Genomic DNA, 22064 nt, shown 5'->3' on the forward strand with positions numbered 1-22064 from the left:
CCCATTAATGTCTCAGATTGTGAAAGATGTTTTTGTAGCTCTAAATACCTGGTCACGCCAACAGCACTCTCCTAGTCTGAGAAACATATTTTAAATCTGACAAGTCGAGGCTAAAAATATCTCCAGCTGTTTGTGCTACATCACATTACACCTGAAAGTCAATCTCAATTCAAAGTTGAAACAAAAATAAAAACCCAGCCCCGCACTAGCTCAAATTCTGTCAGTACGGTGCGCAAACATCATAAAACACCTCATAAAATATATTGTGATTGAAAACGATCAAATTCAACTAATTTTCCTTGTGTCTATTTGAACTGTCCTTCTGGACAAACACGCCAAAGAAAACCCTCGTTAATTGAGTTTAAAGTCATACTTTTGTAAATATATATCTTAATACACTCATCCAGCCATGACTGGTACACCTGCTCAAATGATCATTTACAAAACTTTCTAATGAGCCAGTCAATGCATTTAGGCACATAGACTTGGTGAGGACGACCTGATGCAGATTACAGTGAGCATCAGAATACATAAGAAACGTGATTTTAAGAGACTGATTGTAGTTTTGTTGTTGTTGGTGGCAGACAGGCTGGTTTTCCCACACAGCCATCTCTAATACAAAACAAACAAAAACGACAATAGGCCTCATAGATACTTGAGGTGAAGGACCAGAATGATTTCAGCTGGCAGGACGGGCAACAGTAACTCAATACAACCAAGGTATGCAGAAGAGCATGTCTGAACACATCACCTTCAAACCTTGAAGCAGATGGCCTACAGCCATCTGTGTAAAGACTACGAAATGTTTCCTGGTGCTTAAGGCTCCTGGTAGTGCCCCTCCACCACAGCCCGATTAAGTATTGCTGCTACACAATGTCAACCCCTTTGTGACCACATCTTATGATAGCTGCCTCCATGATTATAACACACCGTGTCACAAAGCTCAGATCATCTCAAACTGGTTTAAACTGGCCTCCACACCTTTAGGATGTGGTGCAGACAAATGTGCTCCAACTGTGTGACGCCGTCTTTGTAATATGAACCCAAATCTCTACTGATACTGTTTTCAGCACCTTGTTGAATTGATGCAATAAAGAGTTAAGGTTGCTCTGAAGGCAATAAGGGGCTCCAACCTGGTACTACCTAATAAAGTAGGCAGTGATTGAGGAACCCTCCCATTCTAAAAATCCAACTCATTTCAAAATCACAGACACAAAAACCAAAAACAAACTTCTTAGAAACTCTTTAATGTTAAATAGAAAAACATTTATAAAAAAAAGAATGCACAACTGATCATTTCTGTAAAGTCATTATTTACAAATTTCATCTCATTCTTCACACAGGTCCATACGGAGCTGACTGCGATGACCCCTGCTGGTTACTCTGCTTCCCGTCATCATTCATCAATGGTGGGGAGCCAGAATGCCTGAAAGATTAAATATGAACAATTCTGGTTACATTTCATCAATATGAAGCCGTTTGCATGCCAGCAGTACAAAAGAATAAACAGGCTTTTATTTATTTTTTTTAAATTTCTTTTAAATAAATGGATACTGGTAACTATCCCACAGTTCAACCCCAGCATAAAAATTAAGACCAAGCAGAGCTACATTCTCTGGGCTGTTGTCTTTTCAACTAAGCCCACATTGCTGCTTCCACTGACCATGTTAGAGCATGCGCTTGCAAACGTCATGAACTTCGGATTGAACTGCAGGCAGGTAATCGGGCCCGTGTGCTTCCCGTCTAACAAAGCCACCTTCATTCCACTCTCGGCGTTCCACACGTGGATCTTTCCGTCCTCGGAGCCTGAAACAGGTGTGCAGAAATGTGATAAATGTTCAGCCTGTCTCCTATGATCTCACACTGTTTTAACAATTGTCTTAATTTCATTTAAGGTGGATTTTAGTGCAAAATCAAATCTCATTTCTGTTCTGCTAGTCCTGAGTGAGATCAGTATAGAACCTACACTTTTGGTTATGGTGTTAGTGTTTATACGTGTGCCCCACAACCACCACCTTGAAGTCTGTTGATTGTAAATATCACAGGTAATTATTTCTTTCCTGATCAATTAATCTTTCATGATGATCCTCATTAGCAATTGATATCAGACACACACAAACTCATGATGCTGTATATTATATATTAATGTTTTAAGTCCAAGTGTGTTCTAACTCTATCCATTACTAATGCTTAATTTCATTCAACATGTCTCTGGTCCCCCACATACAAAAGGTCACACCTTGGATGTTGTTTTCTCTCTTGGCCTTAATATCAGTAATTTATGTGTTAATGATATTCATTTGATTGTTTATTGCTGTGCATTTTTTAAACCTTAGTTTTCCTTTGGACCCAACACCAGTTAAATGTAGAATCGTAAAGCCAGTTATTACTCAGGATGTTGCTCAGAAGTTCTCTCATTTGTTTAATCCATCTTTGCTGAGGGATTGCCCTGATGTTGCTACATGTTTTAATAATCATTGCTCAGTTATTCTTAAAATAGCAGCACCAATAAAACCTGCCTTCATACCACTAACAAAACTCACTTCATGGATAAATGAATCAATTCGTAAATCCAAAAGAAACTGTCGTAAGGTAGAACGGCTGTGGAAATCCACTAACCTCGAGGTTCACAGGCTCCACCTAAGAAAACTTTGGCTGGAATATTTTCCTAATCTTATTTCTTCATATAAGAAAAATTCTAAGGTCCTGTTTGAAACAATAAACTCTTGTCTTTCCTGTGATCCCCACGATACCTGTGTCCTCTAAAGTTGACAATAATTACTTTTTAAATTTTTTTATGATTAAACTCAATAATGTCAGAGCAAGCAGATCAATCACCAACCTGACTCAGCAACAGTGAATGCAAGAAGTAAAAATGTAAAACTTGTGATCTTAACTGTCACTGTTGTGTATTTGTGACTCGCTAAATAAGCTATCTGCAAACCACCGACTGGACACCATCCATGAAAGTGCTGTGGTGGTATTTTTAAGTGGAAATACACCACGCACTGTGCAGTGCTGCTTGTCATGCATGAATGGCTCTACCTTGCCAGGGCACAAAACCTGCTTTTCCTCACTTTTCCTAGAATCTCGAGAGTGAAATCACTCCCAGCTATGACATCTGACTTTCGAGGTAAATAGAATGCAGAGTCAGCTTTGGGTGTGTGCTGATATTGCGATAGTGTCATTATGACATCAAGGATTTTTCCCCAGTTATAAAAGAGTGGATTACTACAGTAATAAAGGCACTATTAAATAAAATGTGTTATATATGTTTTTTGTACACAGGTGTCTCTCTATTAAAAATAAGTTGCCCCATCTATTTGTAATAATAATTCCAGCTGCATAAAAACAAAAACAAACAAGCTTTTATTATGGTGTTAAGTATTCAAGGCAATGAGTGGTAAACTGCATGTCGAAAACGTTATTCGATTGGTTTACGCAATTCAGTATTCTACTAATTCTACAAATACATATGCAATAAGGTTAAAAAAACGTTAATACTAAAAGTACTGACAATAAGAAAAGAAAAAAAAATCAAGTTTGCACTGGTGCAACCTGTTAGTAAATCTGGTCTTCAAAATGCAGAATGTGCGCCATGTATCGTTAACAGACTTCAGGGGTACGTTTCTGTACATCTGTTAATTTGCTTATTTACATGCTACTTACATATAAATCAAACTAACAAATATATGCAATAAAAGATTTTATTCTAAACATTAAGACAAGACAGAAGCGGTCATCTTAACTTACCTATCATAACAAACTGAGAATCAGGAGTGAATGAAGCCTCCAGTGTTACACCTTTACTGTTGTTGTAACCCTGAGTGTACATGAACAGTATATTCAGTTATACATGTTGAATCCATTTTACTGGATTGGTTTTTATTTTTCATATTTAAACACTTGAGCTTTATTTTATCCAGTAATTTTTTGTGTTGTAATAACTTGTCTCTTACCCCAAAGGAGTGAAGCACAGCACCCTTAAAAGCATCTAAGATGCGCAGAGCTCCACCATTAGTAGAGAGAAGAATGAGCTTTCCATCATTGCTAAACTTCAGTCCTGTCCACTCACATGTTCGATCATACTGAAGCTTAAAGGTTGCAAATGGACCCTGTGGACGATAGGTGACCACTCAGTACTTTTCCCCCCAATAAAAAACGAAAAAAAAAAAAAGTCTCTAATGAATTAATGCCTCTTACCTTATCAAACGACCGCAAATCATAAAGTTTAACCATTTCTGAATTTATTCCAGCAGCAAAAATCAGACCCTCTGGGTCAAATGAGCAAACTGGCTTTCCCTGCAGGTGCATCAGACCCTGAAATTTCAAGGTGACATGATAAAGCCGGTGTCAGTTATACAGCTCTTCTCCAATATTAAACAATAGGTTGCATACAGGTATAACAACATTTGGAGCTCACCTAACTACAACCAAATATACTCACCTGACAGTTGGGTGATCGCAGATCCCACAGTCTGATTGTTTTATCTAATGAGCCAGAAATAAATGTGTCATCCACAGGAGACATGGAGAGAGATGTCACTCTGGTCACAAAACAAACAAAAAAGAAAAAAAAATTACAACAGGGTAACCTTGAATGTAACACTGCAATTCAAACCAAAATAAAATCCAGTTCTCACCTTTTGTTATGCCCCGGAAAGTAGCGGATGTATTTGTTGTCATGAAGGGACAAGTACCGAATAGTGTCTTGGAGAAAAAGACAAACATAATCAAAAAAGGAGGAGAAGCCCACAGCCAAGTTATACATTAAACAAGACAGCAAGAGCAAAACCCAAAACATGTTGTCTTCCACGCGTGAAGTTTATTACAGGTCGATCTGATGAGGAGACTCAACCTTGGGCAAGGCAGTCACTTGTACAGTTAGCTCCTGTATTGGGCAGAATCACAGACCCTCAAACTGTACAAACAACTACCTCAGACCAAAGTGAGCAGTCAGTCCAGCAGTCATCAACTGGATGCAGCAGCCCGTCCACGCCAACCATCGAAACACATATCATCTTACCTTAAATGTGATAACTTCAATGTTAAATGCACAACAAACATGCCTCCTTGTTTACTCCTACACTGCTGTTGTTATTATTTTGACCATGTGAGACATCTTATTACATAAAAAAAAAACCTCAAGCCTACTACACTACCAAGCAAAAACTACAAAAAAAACAAAAAAAAAAAACACTTGTGCATCAACATACCATCGATTTTGTTGGAACTGTAGACCACAGTGTTTGCAGCATGTGTGTACCTGATCAGATCCACGCCATACTTTTTACTGTAGAGAGTCCTCTTGGGTCTGCAAACAAACAACCATATGGACTTTTAAAATAACCCCTTTGTCAGTGAAGAAACACACCAAAAACATTTCATTAAAACTGAGCATTGTGCTCTTTATCTTAAGTGTTTATGTACTGCATCAGTTTAAGACAAAATAACTTTACTGTCTCCCGTAGGGGAAATATGGGATGAAGCAGCTGCTGCACGAAACCCTCCCAAAAAACACCACCAACAAAAAGAAAGACAACGCAGCAAAAGGGCACACGGTTCCTAGCAATGAAGGATTTCTCTGTCATTCAGTCATGAGCTTTTACATTTATCGGTGATTATATTTACATACGCGGACCCTGTAAATCCTACCAGAGATCATCAACACAAACCCATCAAAAACACACACATACTGAGAACAGTCCTTTCAACGTTAAGGGTTTGGTTCGAGCAATGTGACTATATATTTATTTGCTAATATAGTGCATAACTGCAGACACTAAATCTAACAGATTTATTGTTAATTTGATGTTGCTTGCACTCGGACAATTTTACGCTGAGCATTAACGCAGTGCAGCACAGGCCTCGCTAGTTAGCATAGCAAATAGCTAACGTCAAAAAACAGCAAAGTAAAAAAAAAATAAAATACGGAGAACTCGCTCTTACTTTCCCTCCTGGCAGTCATACAAGACTAGCGAGTCATCGTCGCTGCTGGAAATAATCGTTTCACCATTCGAGCTGAAGTCGAAGCAATTAATTTTGTCTGTGTTTTCGCGAAACACTTTAGCAACCCTGAAGCTCCGCAGCACATTGTCCGTTAGCTTCATGATGGCCTGTCTGTGTCTGAGGGTAAGCGCGCCCTCGTTTTGATTTAAATCGAATCACTAGTGTCACTTGTGTAATCTTTACAAATATATGAGCTGCGGAGATGTGAAAGGGGTCTTTTTTCCTAAAAGAAGGATCTTTCAAACACAGCGACAAATCCCGCCTGGGATACTTCTCTGTCCTCGGCGGAGAGGAGGAGGAGGGAAAAGCGCCGCTTTCGCCACGTCAGTGACGCGCATATATATTCGTCACCTGACAAACTCGGGCCTAGGAAACCACGCGATATTGCAAGATGTTATCGCGATAGCTGCATTGTACCAGCAACAGCGTCGTTATTTACACAGTTTGCTTACCAAATGCAGTTTAGGAGTTAAAGGCTTATTGTCTTTTTTTAAAAAGCTCTACTGTAGTCGAGTTTGTTTTAGAATGTCTGTTTTTAAAAAGCAAAGCCTTCTTGCATTCGCATTAGCACTTTCTGGCTGTCACCGTTAGCCTTGTGTGTTTATCAGTTGGGTCCAGTTATCTGGCAGCCTCTAGATTTGCAGGATGGACGCAGAAGTGAAGAAGAAAGTACCAACGACAGTTTTGTCCTCACAGAAAGACAAGTCCATGGTACGATTAATTAAGTGAAATGTTCTGTTTGCCGCTTGTGCCTTTTTTTTTTTTTTGGATATTTTTTAATGGAAATCTCTAAAGTTTGGTTGTAGAGGAAGAATTTTGCTTTACTAAATGCCAATGCATTTCATGCAGGGGTAAATTAAAAATAATTTGCCAATAGGCGTTTGATTTACTGAGATAAAAAGTAGCATGATATTTAAGTTATCTACACCGGTCACTTTGTTAGGTACACCTGTTTTGCTACTTGTTAAGGCAAATATAGTTAGGTGGCATGGTCGCTGGTGCCAAGACGAGCTCGTATGAGTATTTCAGAAACTGACTTCTGGGACTTTCCCAACCATCAACCATCTGTAGAAAAAAAAACACTCCAGGGAGAATGGTCACACTACATAAAGAACACTGGTTATAACCAGGTGAGCAGAATAGGCAGATGGGCTACAGCAACAGAAGCCCACAGTGTGTGCCACTCCTATCGGCTAAGAACAGAAAACTCACGCTACAATTCATACAGGCTCACCAAAATTGTCATGAACGTTTCCAGATCCAGATTGTTTTGTTTCTTTGTTTGTTTGTTTGTTTTTTTTACAAATTTAACAAATCTAAAATCTCATCATATAACATTGTCATTATTGTCTGGATTTCTAGCATGTACATCTAATCACATTAAAATACCACAATCCCAGTGGCTCAGCTTTCATTTGTAAAAAAAAGAAGAAAAAGAAAACAAGCAAACTACCTAAAAACCAGATGCACAACCTATCTCTCTCTGTTTTTTATACTATATTTTACTTTATTTTACTGTGTATTTCTTGTAGTTTTGTATTCATGGTGTATTATGGTTTTCTGTAACTGAATGTTGTAATTTTTGTTTTTGCATCGTGAATGAAGAAGCCCAACAAGGGTTGGAATTTAGCAATAGCTATAAACTCTATTTGCACCACATCAGTTTCATGCTCCACAAAAACGACTTAATGCGCAGCTGCAGTGTCAGCACTTTCATGTGGCATGTTATCCTCTGAAGTCAATCATTACACCAAAGGTACACAACTCCAGCCAGTGTCTGGCCAGATTGTTGCCACACTGCCTAACCTCTGAGCTGGAGTCCAAACGCAGCAGGCTTCCACAGGGAAACACCAGCTTCATATGACATTTGCAACCTTCTCGGGTAGGCAGCCTCGTGACTCTACTGAAACACAAACCTAAATGCATTTATGTAAGTATAGCTTTAGCTAGTATAAGAATAAAAAGGTGTTCTTTTTGTTTTCAGAACATTTAAGCAAAACGTATTCCTCTGTATTCCTGCAGTCATCAGACTTGACCATAAACAAGACTTACAAGAAGTGTGATGACTGAACAACACAAAACAAGCTCTTAAAAAAGGTGAATTTGAGGCACACAAAGTAAATTTAAGAAAAAGTTCTAATTATAATTGCTTCATGACTTCTACATGACTATTTCCTTTTCCTTTGCAGGTTATTTATGGTTTGTTTAAATTGTGCTCTCTTTAAAAATCTGTTCAATTCTTCTATATCCCTTAGGACATTTCTGCTCAGATCCACTAAATTATCAATGGCCCGTGTTCTTTCATTGTTCCGGTCTCAGCCTTTTCTGCATCTTGTGGCGAGGAGAAAACCCACGTTCTGCAAAATGTCAATGGACACGCGGGCACGTGAAGTGTTTGCAGCTGCAGTGGAAGCCGTGCAGCCAGATACTGTGGTCTGTCAAAGTATTGAGCGCAAGGAGGACTCTGTTGTTATTGATGGTCGCACATTCACGCTCAAACACAACCTGCACTTGGTGGGCTTTGGAAAAGCTGTGCTGGGAATGGCCGCTGAGGTAGAGAGGATTGTGGGTGATCATTTAGTGAAAGGAGTCATAAGTGTGCCACATGGGATTCAGCAGACATTACAGCAGCATGGGAAAGAGTAAGCAAATGCATTTAGAGGTAAAAGCAACTTAAAGTGTTAACTCAGTAAAGTTAATAATATTAATTTTTCCATCACAGCCATCTGCTGCTGAAAGAAAACAGCCGCATCAAAGTAATAGAGGGAGCTAAACACAACTTGCCTGATCCGGATGCCCAGAAGGCAGCTGAGGAGATCAAGCATTTAGCCAGTGAGCTGACAGAGAAAGACTTGCTTATTGTACTGATTTCAGGTACGAATGGCACTTCTTGGTTATTGTTAAAAATAATAAAACAATAATCGTTTCACAGATATCATTAAAAATATTAATTTAAATTCAGTTTTGTTTATATAGCACCAATTCACAACAACAGTCACCTCAAGACACTTTATAGTGTAAAATGAAGACCCTTCAATAATACAAAGAAAGCCCCAACAGTCAGAAGAAATTTTAAGCCTAATGTTAAAAGTAGAGAGGGTGTCTGAAAAGCTGAAGGTTTTGCCTTCCATTCAACTTTTAAAATACTAGGAACCACAAGTCAACCCGCTGTCTGAGAGTATAGCGCTCTATTGTGGTGTTACAGTACCCTGAGGTATTTAAGATAAGATTGTGCCTGATGATCCAAGACTTTGTATGTGAAGAGAAGGATTTTAAAAATTGATTCTGGACTTAACAGGGAGCCACTGAAGAGAAGACGATATGGGAGAAATATGCTTTGTCTTTCTAGACCCTGTCAGTACTCTGCAGCATTTTAGATTGGCTAAAGGCTTTTCAGGGAATTTAGTTCACGATAATAATGAACTACAGTAGTACAGCCTAGAAGAAATTTATAAATAAATAAAATAACAATTTCTAAAATTAGATGTTTCTAATTTTAGAGAAATTCCACAAATGCAAAAAAGCAGTGAAAATATTTGTTTAATATACACACTGGTGGACATATCCTGGTCATAAACGACTCCAAGATATCTGTAACGCATGCTGGTTTTCATCATTGTTTAGGTGGGGGCTCTGCATTGCTACCTGCACCCATCCCGCCAATCACCTTGCAAGAAAAGCTAGATGTTACCTGCAGACTTGCAGGTGCTGGTGCGACTATTCAGGAGCTGAACACCATACGTCGTGCCCTTTCGTTGTTAAAGGGTGGAGGGCTTGCACATCATGCTCACCCTGCACAGGTAACAGACAGTTTTTTTAGCCTTCTTTTAAACAGAGTTTAAAATTCTCAGTATTGTAATTTGTATGTCAAATATCACTCTTATAACGTCTTCACAGGTTGTTGCACTGATACTATCTGATGTGATCGGGGATCCTATTGACATGATAGCTAGTGGCCCCACAGTGATGAGTCGGGTGTGGCCTGAGGAAGTTTTGTCAATCCTTGAGCGTTACAAGCTGTTAAACTTGCTTCCGACATCAGTAAAGGAAGTCCTTGACAAACCGAATTCTAGGTGGAAAGAGAATAAGGAGGAATCTGATACATCGGGACATGTTCTCAATGCTGTGATTGGCTCCAACGGTGTTGCCCTTAAACACGCTGGTCTCCGTGCTCGAGAGCTGGGCTTCCTCCCTGTAGTCCTTTCGCCAAGTGTGTGTGGAGATGTGCGGTCTGTGTCTAGACTCTACGGCCTGCTGGCCCGCTTTGGCTGTTCTCGAGAGGAACCTCCTCCTGACATTGCCACTGAGGTGCTGAAGCTGGGCCCTGAAGTTGGTGTGGAGAGCTGGGACCTCTGCCGTACAATGCAGGTTTTAGAAAAAGGGCGTACAGAGGGATGGGGTGCCACATGTCTGTTAGCTGGAGGCGAACCCACTGTGGAGCTAACAGGCAAAGGCCGAGGTGGTCGGAACCAGGAGCTGGCTATGCGAGTGGGGCTGGAACTGAGAAGCTTAGGGCTTTCGCCTAAAGGGCCAGTCTTTCTGAGTGGGGGCACTGATGGTCAGGATGGACCCACTGAGGCAGCAGGGGCGATTACTGATGGTGGTTTGTACGATGAAGCGAAAGCTCAGGGCCTGGACATCGACAACTTCCTTATCAACAATGATTCTTACACGTTTTTTTCTCGTCTTTCTGGTGGGCAGCAATTACTCGTACCCGGCCTAACTTGCACGAATGTAATGGATGTGCACATGCTACTGATTCCAGCTATTCCTATTATCATCAGATAATCCCAAAACACAAAAAAATTAAAGGAAACTATGAAGACATTTTTGCACCATATTTATGAATCTAAATGAAGGATTGTTGGTATTGGTAAATAAAGATGTAATTGGAAAAAAACAGACATATATATGTAAAAGCATTACAACGCAAACAGTAAATGAAGAAGTGTGAGGGTGGGGGTTAGTACTGACGTCTCACAACAAAAAAAGCTCCCGGGTTTCTTTATGGAGTCTGTTGGTTCTCTGTGGGTACTCCAGCTCCCTCCCACATCTTACAAGGACTGAGTACATAATTTAAATTTCTGGAAATACACACTGCCATTATAATAGCAATAAAAACACTTGTACAGTTTAAAAATCTCCACCATCCTTCAGTAGTTTTAATTAGATGTTTTTGGATGTTTGGTTACAGTTGTTCTATTTTTTTATTTTTTTTCTTTAGTTTTTTTGTTGTTATTTTTAATTTATTATAGTTGCCTGAGTGGTTTTACTCATTTTAGTTACAGTTTGAATATGTTTAGTTTTGACCAGTTTCAGTATTAGTTTGAAGTCATTTCTTTAATTATTAAGGCATGATTTAGTAATGGTATTAAAATAAAAACAATAACTTTTTGACTTAACTCAAAGTCTTTTACACGTCCTAATATGTTCATCAAAGCCTCATCAGGCAAGTTGTGGTAAAAACTAAAGTAATTAATTTTAAAACCGAAGATATTTCCTGTAGATTTTTAATTTATTTCAGTTTTTTTTCCAGGTTCCAAAAATTGTGTCGGTTTATTTTTTTCTCAAAAAAAATCTAGTTTGTATTTTTATTTTAATTAACTAAAAACAAAAAAACAAAAAAGGCACCCAGCTCTAGTTTTTAGTTTGTAATAAGCTCGATTTTGAACCATTAACAGACAAATATTATCATAAAGAAACAAACTGACGTAATCTGGCACCTTTGGCTTTTTCTTGCAAAAGGCAGCTTGCTTTACACATTGTGCCATTAAGCTTCATGGTAAGCTATTGGGGTTCTGTTGAGTGTAGCTCAGATACGGCATCTTCCCCCTTGGTAACTACTGCACATATGAGAAAAGATTACACATCACATTGTCGTTACAATCAACAATCTCAGTGACAATTAAAAGTCCTCTCTTGTATACTTCCGCTAATCTTTCCAGAGGTAAACAGAATAACATTAAAAGTGGCCTTGGTGAAAAATGTATTGTTTCAATACCCCTCAAGTTTTTGTGCTTCATTTATTTATTTATTTTTTAATGTTTTGACTGTTTGCCAAAATATTACTTAATGTAGATTTCAAATGAACTAAATGCAAAATGCCTGTTAAAATAAAGACTGAAGATATAAAACATGATCTGCTTTTATTGTGTCTGATTTTAAAATGACCATAGATGACCATTTATAATACAGCAAAGATTAAAAAAAAATCAAAAACAAAATCACACAGTTCACTGCAAATTATTTGGATCATAAATATTCACATACACAAGTCAATGCAATACTCAAATCAGCGTATTATATATGTATATATATTACAAAAACTATACATGTGAGCCTGTGTCATTACTTGGAAAATGATGATTTGTTTTCCTTTCATGCACCATTCAAGTACAGTCTTGATCACGTATCACCAAGTGACCAGTTAAACACGTCCTTTTAGTTCTTTATGCACAATAAGGTCCTGCTTAGTGAGCAGTATCAAGAGGTCAAATTAAACATTGTATGAATAGTGGCCATCACTCTAACACTGTTAAAGTGATTCGCAGAAGGTGAAGCTGTCTCAACACCATCTTTAATCCATGGAAGGTAACGCTTTGTTAATGAATAAAAAAACCAAAAACTGGTGTGCATTTCGTGTCTCTGTGGGACATACAAATTGTCCAGCCTTCACTTGGGTAAAGTCCAGCGATCAAGCTCCCATTAATCCCGATGAATCTTTGGACCATCCCCTGCTTTACCTTCCCTGCAAAGATAACAAAATCTAATAAACCATTTAAGTGTGGTGAAACATGCACTTGCCAGTCACTTTGTTAGGTACCTCTGTCCAGTCAACTGTGGCAGCAACTTACTGCATGGCACAAGTGCTAGACGAGCTGGTCTGAGTATTTAAGAAACTGCTGATCTACTGGGATTTTTTCATACAAGCATGTCTAGGATTTTGAGACACTGGTCCGAAAAGGAGAAAATGTCAAGTAAGCTATAGCATTTTGGGCCAAAGTGCCCAAAAAGAGGTCAGAGAATTGCCAGACTGCTTCGAGCTGAAAGGAAGATGGCAGTGCCTCGAATACCCAACCATCAGAATTGGGCTATGCAGAAGAGCATCTCTGAATGCACAACATGTAGGGCATTGAAGGTGATGGGCCACAGCAGCAGAAGACCACACCACGTGACACTCCCTTTAGTTTAGTACAGCACAGAAACTGAGGCTACAATTCACATGGGCTCACTCATGTTGGTGCTGTAAACGTGTGGGCATATTTTCTTGTCAAGTTCTGGGCCTGAGGATCACAGCCTACCCGAGTATTGTTGCTGACCATGTTCATCTCTTTGTGATCACAGTGTACTCATCATCTAATGGCTGTACAGCCAAAACACAGCTGCAGCAAATGTGCGATGCTATTATCTCAACTTGCAACTTGTTGAATCTAAGCCATGGAAAATTAAGGCAACGCTGAAGGCAAAAAGAGTGTCAAACTGGGTGCTAGCAAGGTTTACCTAATAAAGTGACTGGTGATGGTGCGGTGATAATGAACACGATTTCTTATTAATCACTTGTGCAATGCAAACCTGACCCCGAAATCGGCCACCTACCATCCACTCGTGTGTGCAGCTGTATCAGGTGTGCCTCCGTTCTGTCCGGTCCCTGAAAATCAACACACACAGATCAAGCTAGCGTGTTAGCGCTCACTTAGCAGGCAGCGCACCGGTAAGCAGGAGGAAAAACTCACCTTGTCTGTAATACATATCGTTCACTGTATTCCCATAGACTTTCCACGCGAAGTGAATGGCGATTAGACTAAAAATTAACCAGCTGAGGAGTATTTTGAATATGGACACTCTCATGTCGTTGGCGAGCCAGTCGTCTACAAACTCAGAGAGAAACGACAGGCAGCTGTCAGCAATGCGGGACAGAAACTCAAAGTCCCACGGCTCCTCCATGGCGTCCGTTTATTCAACTGGTGTCAAATTAAGTGACTGGGCTGCGGTGTCTGTTTTAGTGATTTATAAATCAGCACTCTGGTTTGGAGATGTCATATTCCCCATTTCTACCGTTATGATGTTTACGTACGGAGAGGAGAGGCAATCGGACGTGACGTGGTACGCAGGACGACTACTTCATCACGTACACAACAGAGCCTTTCAGCACCAACACAGTGAAGTTAAACAAATGTGCGTGGATAAAAATCTATATTTCGACATCATTTGTCCAGGTTGTGTTATGCCCCCCCCCCCCCTTTTTTTTTAAACCTCAGCTAAACCGTCAATCCGATTCATGTGTGCCATGAAGATATGGGAAAGAGTCGTTGAAGCTCGTTTAAAGAGAGGTGACTATCAGTGAGCAGTGAGTGTTGACGGAGAAGTATAGAGAAGGTCAGAGTTACCTGCACTGTGTGTTTGTGTATTTGAAGAAGATGATTGGTTGCCAGGAGAGGAACTGTATGAGAAGGCGGTCAGGAGGGACCCTGGTTAAAGGCATGTATGAGGACAGCAAGACGGTAATGAGGTGTGCTATAGGAACGACAGATGTCAGAAGGTTCAAGTTGGGGACGGGAGTACATGCTAGCTTTAGTATTAGCCACCAGTGTAATACGGAAAATGGAAAATACTGGATTTAAGTATTAGTTTAATCCAGAAAAAAAAAACATTTTATTGGTCAATATAGACGTAAAACATTTTTGTTTTAATTCACATTGGGGGGGTTTAAGTTCTCCGTTCTTTCTTTGTCACAGAAAGCGTTTCGCTGTATTATATCTGCTACAGCAGCACCCATACATGTGCTGCACGTTTATCTGAGATTTGTCTCTTCAAGTTTCTGTTACGAGCCCACAACCAGAGAGTGGGGAGGGGCGGGACTAACCGACGCCAGCGAGCGCGCTGATTGGTCAGCTGAAGTTGTCATCAGAGATTCCGGATGTCGGCTTCGGTAAGGGGAAAATTTGTTTTCTGCTTCTCATTCTTGACAGCTTGTTTGCAGTGGGGCTGCTGATAAAAGTCAGTGTTGACATTAGACATTCAGTCCAAGTCGTCAACGGTACAAAACCGTAAGTTTCACTCTTTCTCTGTTTATCTGGCTAATTTTAGATAGCCACGGTTGGCTGCATGAGCACTGTTAAGCCAAGGCCATGAAATTGATCTGTATGTGTCGCTTGCTAGCACCCAGTGTTAGCCGTGTAACTACAGTCAGCGTTCATTTATTAGTTACTTATTAGAAAGGTAAGCATTACAGGACGTCTGAAATTTATCGTGCATGTGTAGATAAGTTGTTATCATGCGGACGTTAGCGCTCTTAATCTACCAGCCACTTAGTCCCGTTTCTCCGTGTTGATATGTAGTGTAACATTAGACAGACTGCTAGCTGTAATCAGGTTTAAATTCCACAGTGTTAGTAACTTGGAGTTGGAGTAACTCTCCTCTGTAATCATGTGACCTGACCACTGGTCCAGTATGAGTGCTTCTATTCATAACAGACTGGAGATGCATGGGATCTCTGATTTTTATCTGCAAAAACTACAATGCATGATTTATAAAGCAGCTTATTCCTCTCTGTCTTTATTCTTTCCAGAGACTGGGATGGTATCATGGAAACAGCCAATCATCAAGAAGGAGAGGCGGCGGCAGTGAAGATTGGTGATAGCCCTTTAGAGAGTAATCAACCTGGTAAATAAGCTACGTAATCACTCTTTGAAGCTTGTCTAATTTTAATCTTCATCACTTACATCACACGTTGGTTTTTGTTTTCATTGTAGCTGACTCATTGGCAGCCTCCTTCTCCCTTTTGGAGAATCACATGTTTCCTGATTCAGTAGAGAGTAATGGGAGCGCCGCTGTTAGCAGAATCGAGCCTTTGAATTCGCACCCACCAGATGTTTCGGCAGAGCATCTCGGTTTGGATGAGAAGCCTCCTTCTGACCAAGTGATGAAGCTAGAGCCCGAAGAGACAGAAACCGAGTGCCAAAACAACGCGTCCACGCAGCCAACTGATGGAACAACTGAAGATGATGCCACTGACAATGACCAGAACGACTCTGGGGAATTTGTTGTAACAATGCTGGCCAAGGCCAAGCTTGAAGAACAAGGTATAGGTGTGAAGGGGAGGTCGTCCCCGCTGTTGGAGGCAGGCACACTGGAATCTTCGTCATTTACATCTCATCGCGATGAGGATGTTACAGCTGACAGCTGGCGGCAGCACAGGAAACATGTTTTTGTGCTAAGCGAAGCCGGTAAGCCCATTTATTCCCGATATGGCAGCGAAGAGGCTCTTTCATCAACAATGGGAGTGATGATGGCGCTGGTGTCTTTTGTCCAAAGTGGAGATAATATCATTCGCTCAGTCTACTCAGGTAAGAATGTTGGGCGTCGGCCAAAATGCAAATTTGAACAGATTTTTATCTATGATGGTTTTTTCCAGCCACTTTCATGTTCATATTCACTACGTTAAAAGGAAATCTGACTTTTTTTAAACACACCAACAAGAGCAAGTGTGGCTCTGACTCACTGTACAGGGCAAAATTGTTGCCAGCTGGTCAAAAAGCTCCTGGACCATAGAGAACAGTATCTGAAATATAATAAGCAGTGCATTCCCTGTATTGTTTTATTTTGAGAACAGTGAGTTTAGGGGATCGGTGGTATCCTTAGGAGCAGTTTTAGTTTTCATTGATTGTTTTTTTGTGTTGTTTTTTTTCTGACATTTGCTCATGTTTTTTCCCCCTTCCCTCAGACGAGCACACCGTAGTGTTCCTGCAGAAAGGGCCCCTAGTTCTGGTGTGCGTCTCCAGCAGTCATCAGTCTGAGCAGCAGCTGCGGGGAGAGCTCCTCTATGTCTACTATCAGATCATCAGCATGCTCACTCAGGCCAGTATATCCCGCATCTTTGAACACAAGAAAAACTACGACCTGAGGAGACTCCTAGCGGGCTCAGAAAAGATCCTGGATGGTCTCCTCAACTTGGTGGATTCTGACCCCAGCTTCCTGCTATCGGCAGTGCACTGCTTGCCTCTAGCCTCCTCTCTCAGGGACTCTCTCAGCCAGATCCTGCAGAAAGCTATCACACCCAATCTCGTTTTCTCCATCCTCATCGCCAAGAACCAGCTTCTAACCATCGTCCAAGAAAAGACAGTCATTGAGGACTCGCGGCTGGAGCCTGCTGATGTTCACCTTCTGCTTAACCTCATTGGAGCTTCCTCTGCCTTTCAGGCTGGCGAGATCTGGACCCCCATTTGCCTCCCGCTCTTTAATCCTGACTGTTACTTTTATGCATACATTTCTTACCTGGACCCTCCAGAATGCACTGTTTGTTTGCTGCTGCTCTCGACAGACAAAGAGGCTTTTTACTCTGTAGCTGAGTGCAAGAGAAAGATAGAGGAGGCTATGATGGCTCAGAACTCCCTGAGCCTCATTGCCAAAGCTCAGACGTACAGTGTGAGCCAGGTGGGCGTCTCAGACCTCAGACACTTCATGTACAAGCCCTTTGATGTGCCAGACAACTACCGCCAGCTCACTCAGTTCACCAGGTGTGTGTTTGTTTGTGTATGCTTGCTGTCCTTGCAGTTGCATAAGGCTGATATGAGCCTAAACTAGAGTTTAAAAATGCAAACATGCCGAGTGTTTGCGCTGCATGTTAGTTAGTGATATTTGTCTTGCATAACATTTTATTATCTTCTAGCTGTGTAGAAGTTTAAAAACCTTTTGCTGCTAATGATAATAATCATGTGTGAGAAGTACAAAAGTGCCCACTAAGATATTTTTAGGCAACATTGTCCTGTCGGTGTTAGAAATGGAGTTTTAATAGTTTACAAATCAAGCATTGTGTGTTTCTCTTTCCACTACAGTGTTATTGAACATGTTTTGGGTGTTTTTTGTGTGTAACTTGTGTCCTATGATGATTTTCTGTATGTAGCCCAGAGATGGAGGCACCATACAGCAGTGAAGAGGAGAAAATGAGACTGCTGGATCTTTATCGTTATATGCACGGCCGCATCCACAGCACCTCACGACCCCTTAAGCTTATCTACCATGTTGCTGAGAGGGAAACTCTGCTAGCCTGGGTACGTACATTAGTTTGTGGTTGTATTCTTTCTTACTGTGTTTGTCCAACTTTGAAATGATTCTTCCAAAAGATCGACACTACACTCAAAACAGTCAACGACCACTTTATTAGGTACACCTGGCTAGTACCTGGTTGGACCCTCTCTTGCTTTCAGAACTTCCTTAATTTTTCATGGCACAGTCCTCAGTTGAGCCTGTGTTTCGCTCACAGAAGCCAGAAGCCCATCTGCTTCAATGTTCAGATCATTCGGGGGGGGGGGGATCAGCAGTTTCTGAAATGCTCACACTTTGCGTCACTCAAATCATTTCAGCAGAAAATGCAACCATCTCTACATGCCTAAATGCATTGAACTGTTGACATGTGATTGGCTGATTAGATAATTGCATTAAAGAGCAGTTGAACGGGATACCTTTAAAAAGAAAGAAAAAAGAAAGACAGTTGCCAGTAAGTGGCAGCTTAGCTTAGCACAAAGCCTTGGAACTGGGGCTTAATAGTCCATTCATTGGGAAGCTTTTTTCAGAAGGCGTTGAAAAAAAGCTGTTAGCTTGCTTCCAGGTATTTTCCTTAGCTAAGATAACCAGCTCCTAACTGAAGCATCATTGATCTTCTCATCTAACATAGCAAGAAATGTAATAGCTCTATTTCTTATTCCTAAATGTATTTCACAGTCTTCTCTTGATTGTTTTCTTCTTTACTCAAGGTCACAAGTAAATTTGAGCTGTACACCTGCTTCAGCCCCCTGGTGACAAAGGCCTGTGCCATTACTGCTATCACTAAGCTTCTAAGATGGATTAAAAAGGAGGAGGACCGTCTGTTCATCAGATACCCCCCAAAGTATTCAACCACTCCAAACCCCAGCAAAAGCTCTCGAGGAGGCAAATCTGACCAGCAAGACTCCACAGATAATGGCTTCTTATCTCTTCTATAGGACTCTGTTAGCACTAATAGAAGTGGCTCTGCCTCATCCAAAAATAGTTTGTACACTGGTTTCAAGATATTTTTCAACCCTCTTGACACTTACGAGACCGACAAACTTTGACCACTGGAATCCAACACTACGTTTTACACTATTTAAGGAGGACTGGTGTCTTTGAAACCGGTGTTATTAGTTCTCCAGGAAGCATGTCATCACATTGCTGCTTTTGAGCAGAAACAGGGCAGAAGCACATTAGTAGATTTTAAAATGAACTGTGGCAGAACATATTTGCAATGGTGTATTTAAGCATTTTTATATTGTTTTATTACAGCAACAACATGAACAGTGAATGGAACATATATTACATATTTAATGAGTTAGCATGAGGAGGAAAAATTAAGTTAAACTACCTTTGGAAGATAAGATCGTTCATAATCTTTATCTCCTCGCCCTAATCACAAAATTATGTTGCATAACATGATGTCACAAAACAGGATATACAAGTTGTTAGCGTGTGTGCTTTTTGGGATCAGCATAAACTGGAATAAGAACTGGAACTGCCAGAGGAGGGAGAGGCCCGGCGTGAGTCACATGAGGCCACAAGCAGAATGTTTTTCCTCCTTCACAGAATTTGAAAACATGTCGTTTCTCATCTTGCTGATGTTTAGACTCGAAACGAGACTTTGAGTTTTATTGATGTTTCATTTTGTGCAGCAGATTAGTAGGAACCCCAGCCTGATTATTGTCACTGTTAAGTGTTTCCATTGAAACAAGGCAGACCTTATCAGTTTCTTGATAAGGTGGGAAGATGCCAATGAGCTCACATGTTTTGCTCTGCAGATACCTTTAGTATGACATCTAATGTAGTGAGTTCAGGTATTCTTTTTGCATAATAGTTTTCTAAAGGTGGTCTGAAAAGTTGTTTCATCCTTGTGACCAATGAGGAATTTCCTGTCAAGTCTTAAGAGTTTGTCTGTAGTGTTACAAAATAAATCCCAGGATGCATAAAAGCAGTTGTCCTATTTAAGTGGACTATTACAAAGAGAAAAAAAAATCAGATGACTGTTTTGTGGAAAGAGCCAAGCATGGGAAAAGCAGGTGAGCTTAACATGCAGTTTTGGGGATGTACAGTACAGCCAAGCAATAAATAAGAATGACAGAAATATCTAAAACTTACTTTTAAAGTTATGGTTTGAAGGGAGTATGCCTTAATTAGTGCCACATTATATATGTCCTTACAAGAAACCCCAAATGACATAACTGGTAAATTAATTAAGCTGTTATTGATATCACGTCTTTGATTCTTAAATTCTGAACCTTCCATCTTTTTATAAAGCAGTGTAGCTTTGCAGAAACCAAACTAGTGCTAGTTGAATATTTATCACCAGGAATTTCGCCTCAAACTATCAGAATCACCTTGTGTAGTCTAACGGTAAGTCTTGCATTCCACCAGCTTTAATGTGGCATGACTCATAACAAGTGCAGGCTGCTAACAAGTGTTAGCATCTTGTTTCTGTGCAGCTGTACTGTTCAATATAGTCAAAGCTAAAAGTAGGTGATGACTTTAGAGGAAGGAAAGGCATCTTGGTAACATGTTGGAGCAACTTGTCACCAAAATAGCTTCAAAGCAATTTGGCTTTAAAACCCACGGCAAGAAAAATGATCTTGCAGTTTGTAACAAATAAACAAATCATAGATAGATTGCAAAACAAGTTTTGTTTGGTAGTCGAACACACTGTCTTCATTAAACATACCTTGAACGAACCAAATGGTTTAAAATTAATGGCCCATTTTTAATTTTATCGATAAAAATATAGAAGCGTTTTGTTATTCCCACTTATAAAACATATAATTGCAGATATCTAAATATCCAACAAGGTGTGTAGTTAAAAGGGAGGATCTGCATTGCTTAACCAGCTGTTGCTGATTGAAAAGGAGCGAGGCTCCAACAAAAGGGCTGTCAGCTGAAATAATGAAAGGGAACATGTAACTCTAACTCTGTGGTAAAACATGTTGTTGTTCCCAGTCAGCTGTGACCAAACTTTGTAGCAAATACAAAGAAATTGGTAAGGTTATAAAAGGAAGACATATGGGTAAGATGTAAACTTACCCATATGTCTTACCCATAAAGCAATACGCCTTTAAAATATAAAATGTAGACACTGGAGTTGTTGTAAGAAATGAGTCAAATTTGCACCAGTATCAAAACGCGGACGAAAATGAGGCTAGAGTGGGATAACGAGGGGCAATCCTTATCTGTGGATGTTTGGATGAAAGTGATGTTTGCTGATAAATCTGCAACTTTTGTCTGGTGTTGTTCTAATGTCGTGACATGTCAGGTAAAAGACCAGCAGAGAAGGCATTTATTATTAGTAAATGAACAGGTCTACACTGAAACCTTGGGCACTTTTCTCATTCCTCCGATTGAAAGTGGCTTTGATGATGATGAAGTCACGATAATGAAGATTTTCACCGAGCAAAGACTGTTAAAGCTTTCCTCCAGGAGAGACTCAGTAATTCAGTGATGTGGCCAGAAAAAAATGTATGGTTGAAATTTAAAACAGTGATTTAGAACAAGGCTCCATTCTGCAAGGCTGTTTGATTTTTTTTTATGGTTCCTTTTTATTTGCACCCTCAGCATTAAGGATTATATCATTTTTTACTGTCTACTTGGTCTTAGAGAGCAACATGCCATTATTTTAACATCATTTCAAGGTATGTTTTACAAAGGCAGAATTTTCAGCTAATAAACAGAAATAGTTTTGTGTCATATGTGTGATTTATTTATGTGCTTAAAACTGGAAAAAGGAGAAAAAAAAAGGCTGAATGAACTTCCTGTAAGTGTCTTCCAGTCCTATGGCTTAAAAGTCTCTGGATGTTTGGTTACGTTGGAACCTTGGTTCTCTAAATAAGAGACCTAATGCAGCTTGTTCCATTCAAACTGTCACTCTCCATACATACTAGATATGAAGAAGTACTGATGCAATAGAGAACACCATCTTCCCTCCTTTGGTGGTCCACTCACTCCCTTCTGGTTGCAGCTGTTGTTGAATTTTGCACTATTCAATTTTATTTATATAGCATCAA

General features: G+C 40.0%; 4 protein-coding genes across 12 annotated transcripts; 2 read left to right on the plus strand and 2 right to left on the minus strand.

Moving 5' to 3' along the window:
- Window positions 1-1227: 1227 nt before the first annotated feature.
- wdr82 (WD repeat domain 82) lies at window positions 1228-6337 on the minus strand. Its single transcript, XM_026167589.1, has 9 exons — window positions 5950-6337; window positions 5217-5314; window positions 4644-4710; window positions 4448-4547; window positions 4204-4320; window positions 3960-4115; window positions 3754-3823; window positions 1664-1806; window positions 1228-1426 (listed from the first exon to the last, which is right to left on the minus strand). The coding sequence occupies exons 1-9, from the start codon at window positions 6108-6110 to the stop codon at window positions 1397-1399; spliced, it is 942 nt and encodes a 313-aa protein (XP_026023374.1). The 5' UTR covers window positions 6111-6337; the 3' UTR covers window positions 1228-1396.
- A 112-nt stretch (window positions 6338-6449) lies between these two features.
- On the plus strand, window positions 6450-11526 carry glyctk (glycerate kinase). Of its 6 annotated transcripts, none has more exons than XM_026167574.1 (7): window positions 6450-6720; window positions 7615-7939; window positions 8032-8106; window positions 8265-8651; window positions 8732-8883; window positions 9634-9809; window positions 9907-11526. In XM_026167574.1, exons 4-7 carry the CDS (start codon window positions 8296-8298, stop codon window positions 10795-10797), a joined length of 1575 nt encoding a protein of 524 aa, XP_026023359.1. In that variant the 5' UTR covers window positions 6450-6720; window positions 7615-7939; window positions 8032-8106; window positions 8265-8295; the 3' UTR covers window positions 10798-11526. The 6 variants fall into 6 exon arrangements, with proteins under 6 accessions (XP_026023359.1, XP_026023360.1, XP_026023361.1 ...); XM_026167575.1 differs by having other exon boundaries at window positions 7748-7939; XM_026167576.1 differs by having other exon boundaries at window positions 7766-7939.
- Window positions 11527-12138: 612 nt separating this feature from the next.
- On the minus strand, window positions 12139-14084 carry tcta (T cell leukemia translocation altered). The gene is made up of 3 exons (XM_026167597.1): window positions 13743-14084; window positions 13606-13657; window positions 12139-12757 (listed from the first exon to the last, which is right to left on the minus strand). Exons 1-3 carry the CDS (start codon window positions 13951-13953, stop codon window positions 12715-12717), a joined length of 306 nt encoding a protein of 101 aa, XP_026023382.1. The 5' UTR covers window positions 13954-14084; the 3' UTR covers window positions 12139-12714.
- On the plus strand, window positions 14016-19987 carry mon1bb (MON1 secretory trafficking family member Bb). 4 transcript variants are annotated; one of them, XM_026167595.1, is made up of 8 exons: window positions 14282-14339; window positions 14373-14374; window positions 14745-14938; window positions 15578-15672; window positions 15762-16355; window positions 16733-17525; window positions 17912-18059; window positions 18762-19987. In XM_026167595.1, exons 1-8 carry the CDS (start codon window positions 14288-14290, stop codon window positions 18987-18989), a joined length of 2106 nt encoding a protein of 701 aa, XP_026023380.1. In that variant the 5' UTR covers window positions 14282-14287; the 3' UTR covers window positions 18990-19987. The 4 variants fall into 4 exon arrangements, with proteins under 4 accessions (XP_026023377.1, XP_026023378.1, XP_026023380.1 ...); XM_026167592.1 differs by lacking the exons at window positions 14282-14339; window positions 14373-14374 and adding an exon at window positions 14016-14184 and having other exon boundaries at window positions 14825-14938; XM_026167593.1 differs by having other exon boundaries at window positions 14245-14518; window positions 14825-14938.
- Window positions 19988-22064: the final 2077 nt, after the last annotated feature.

This window comes from Astatotilapia calliptera, chromosome 5, assembly GCF_900246225.1.
Source record: "Astatotilapia calliptera chromosome 5, fAstCal1.2, whole genome shotgun sequence".
NCBI classification, from domain to species: Eukaryota; Metazoa; Chordata; class Actinopteri; order Cichliformes; family Cichlidae; genus Astatotilapia; species Astatotilapia calliptera.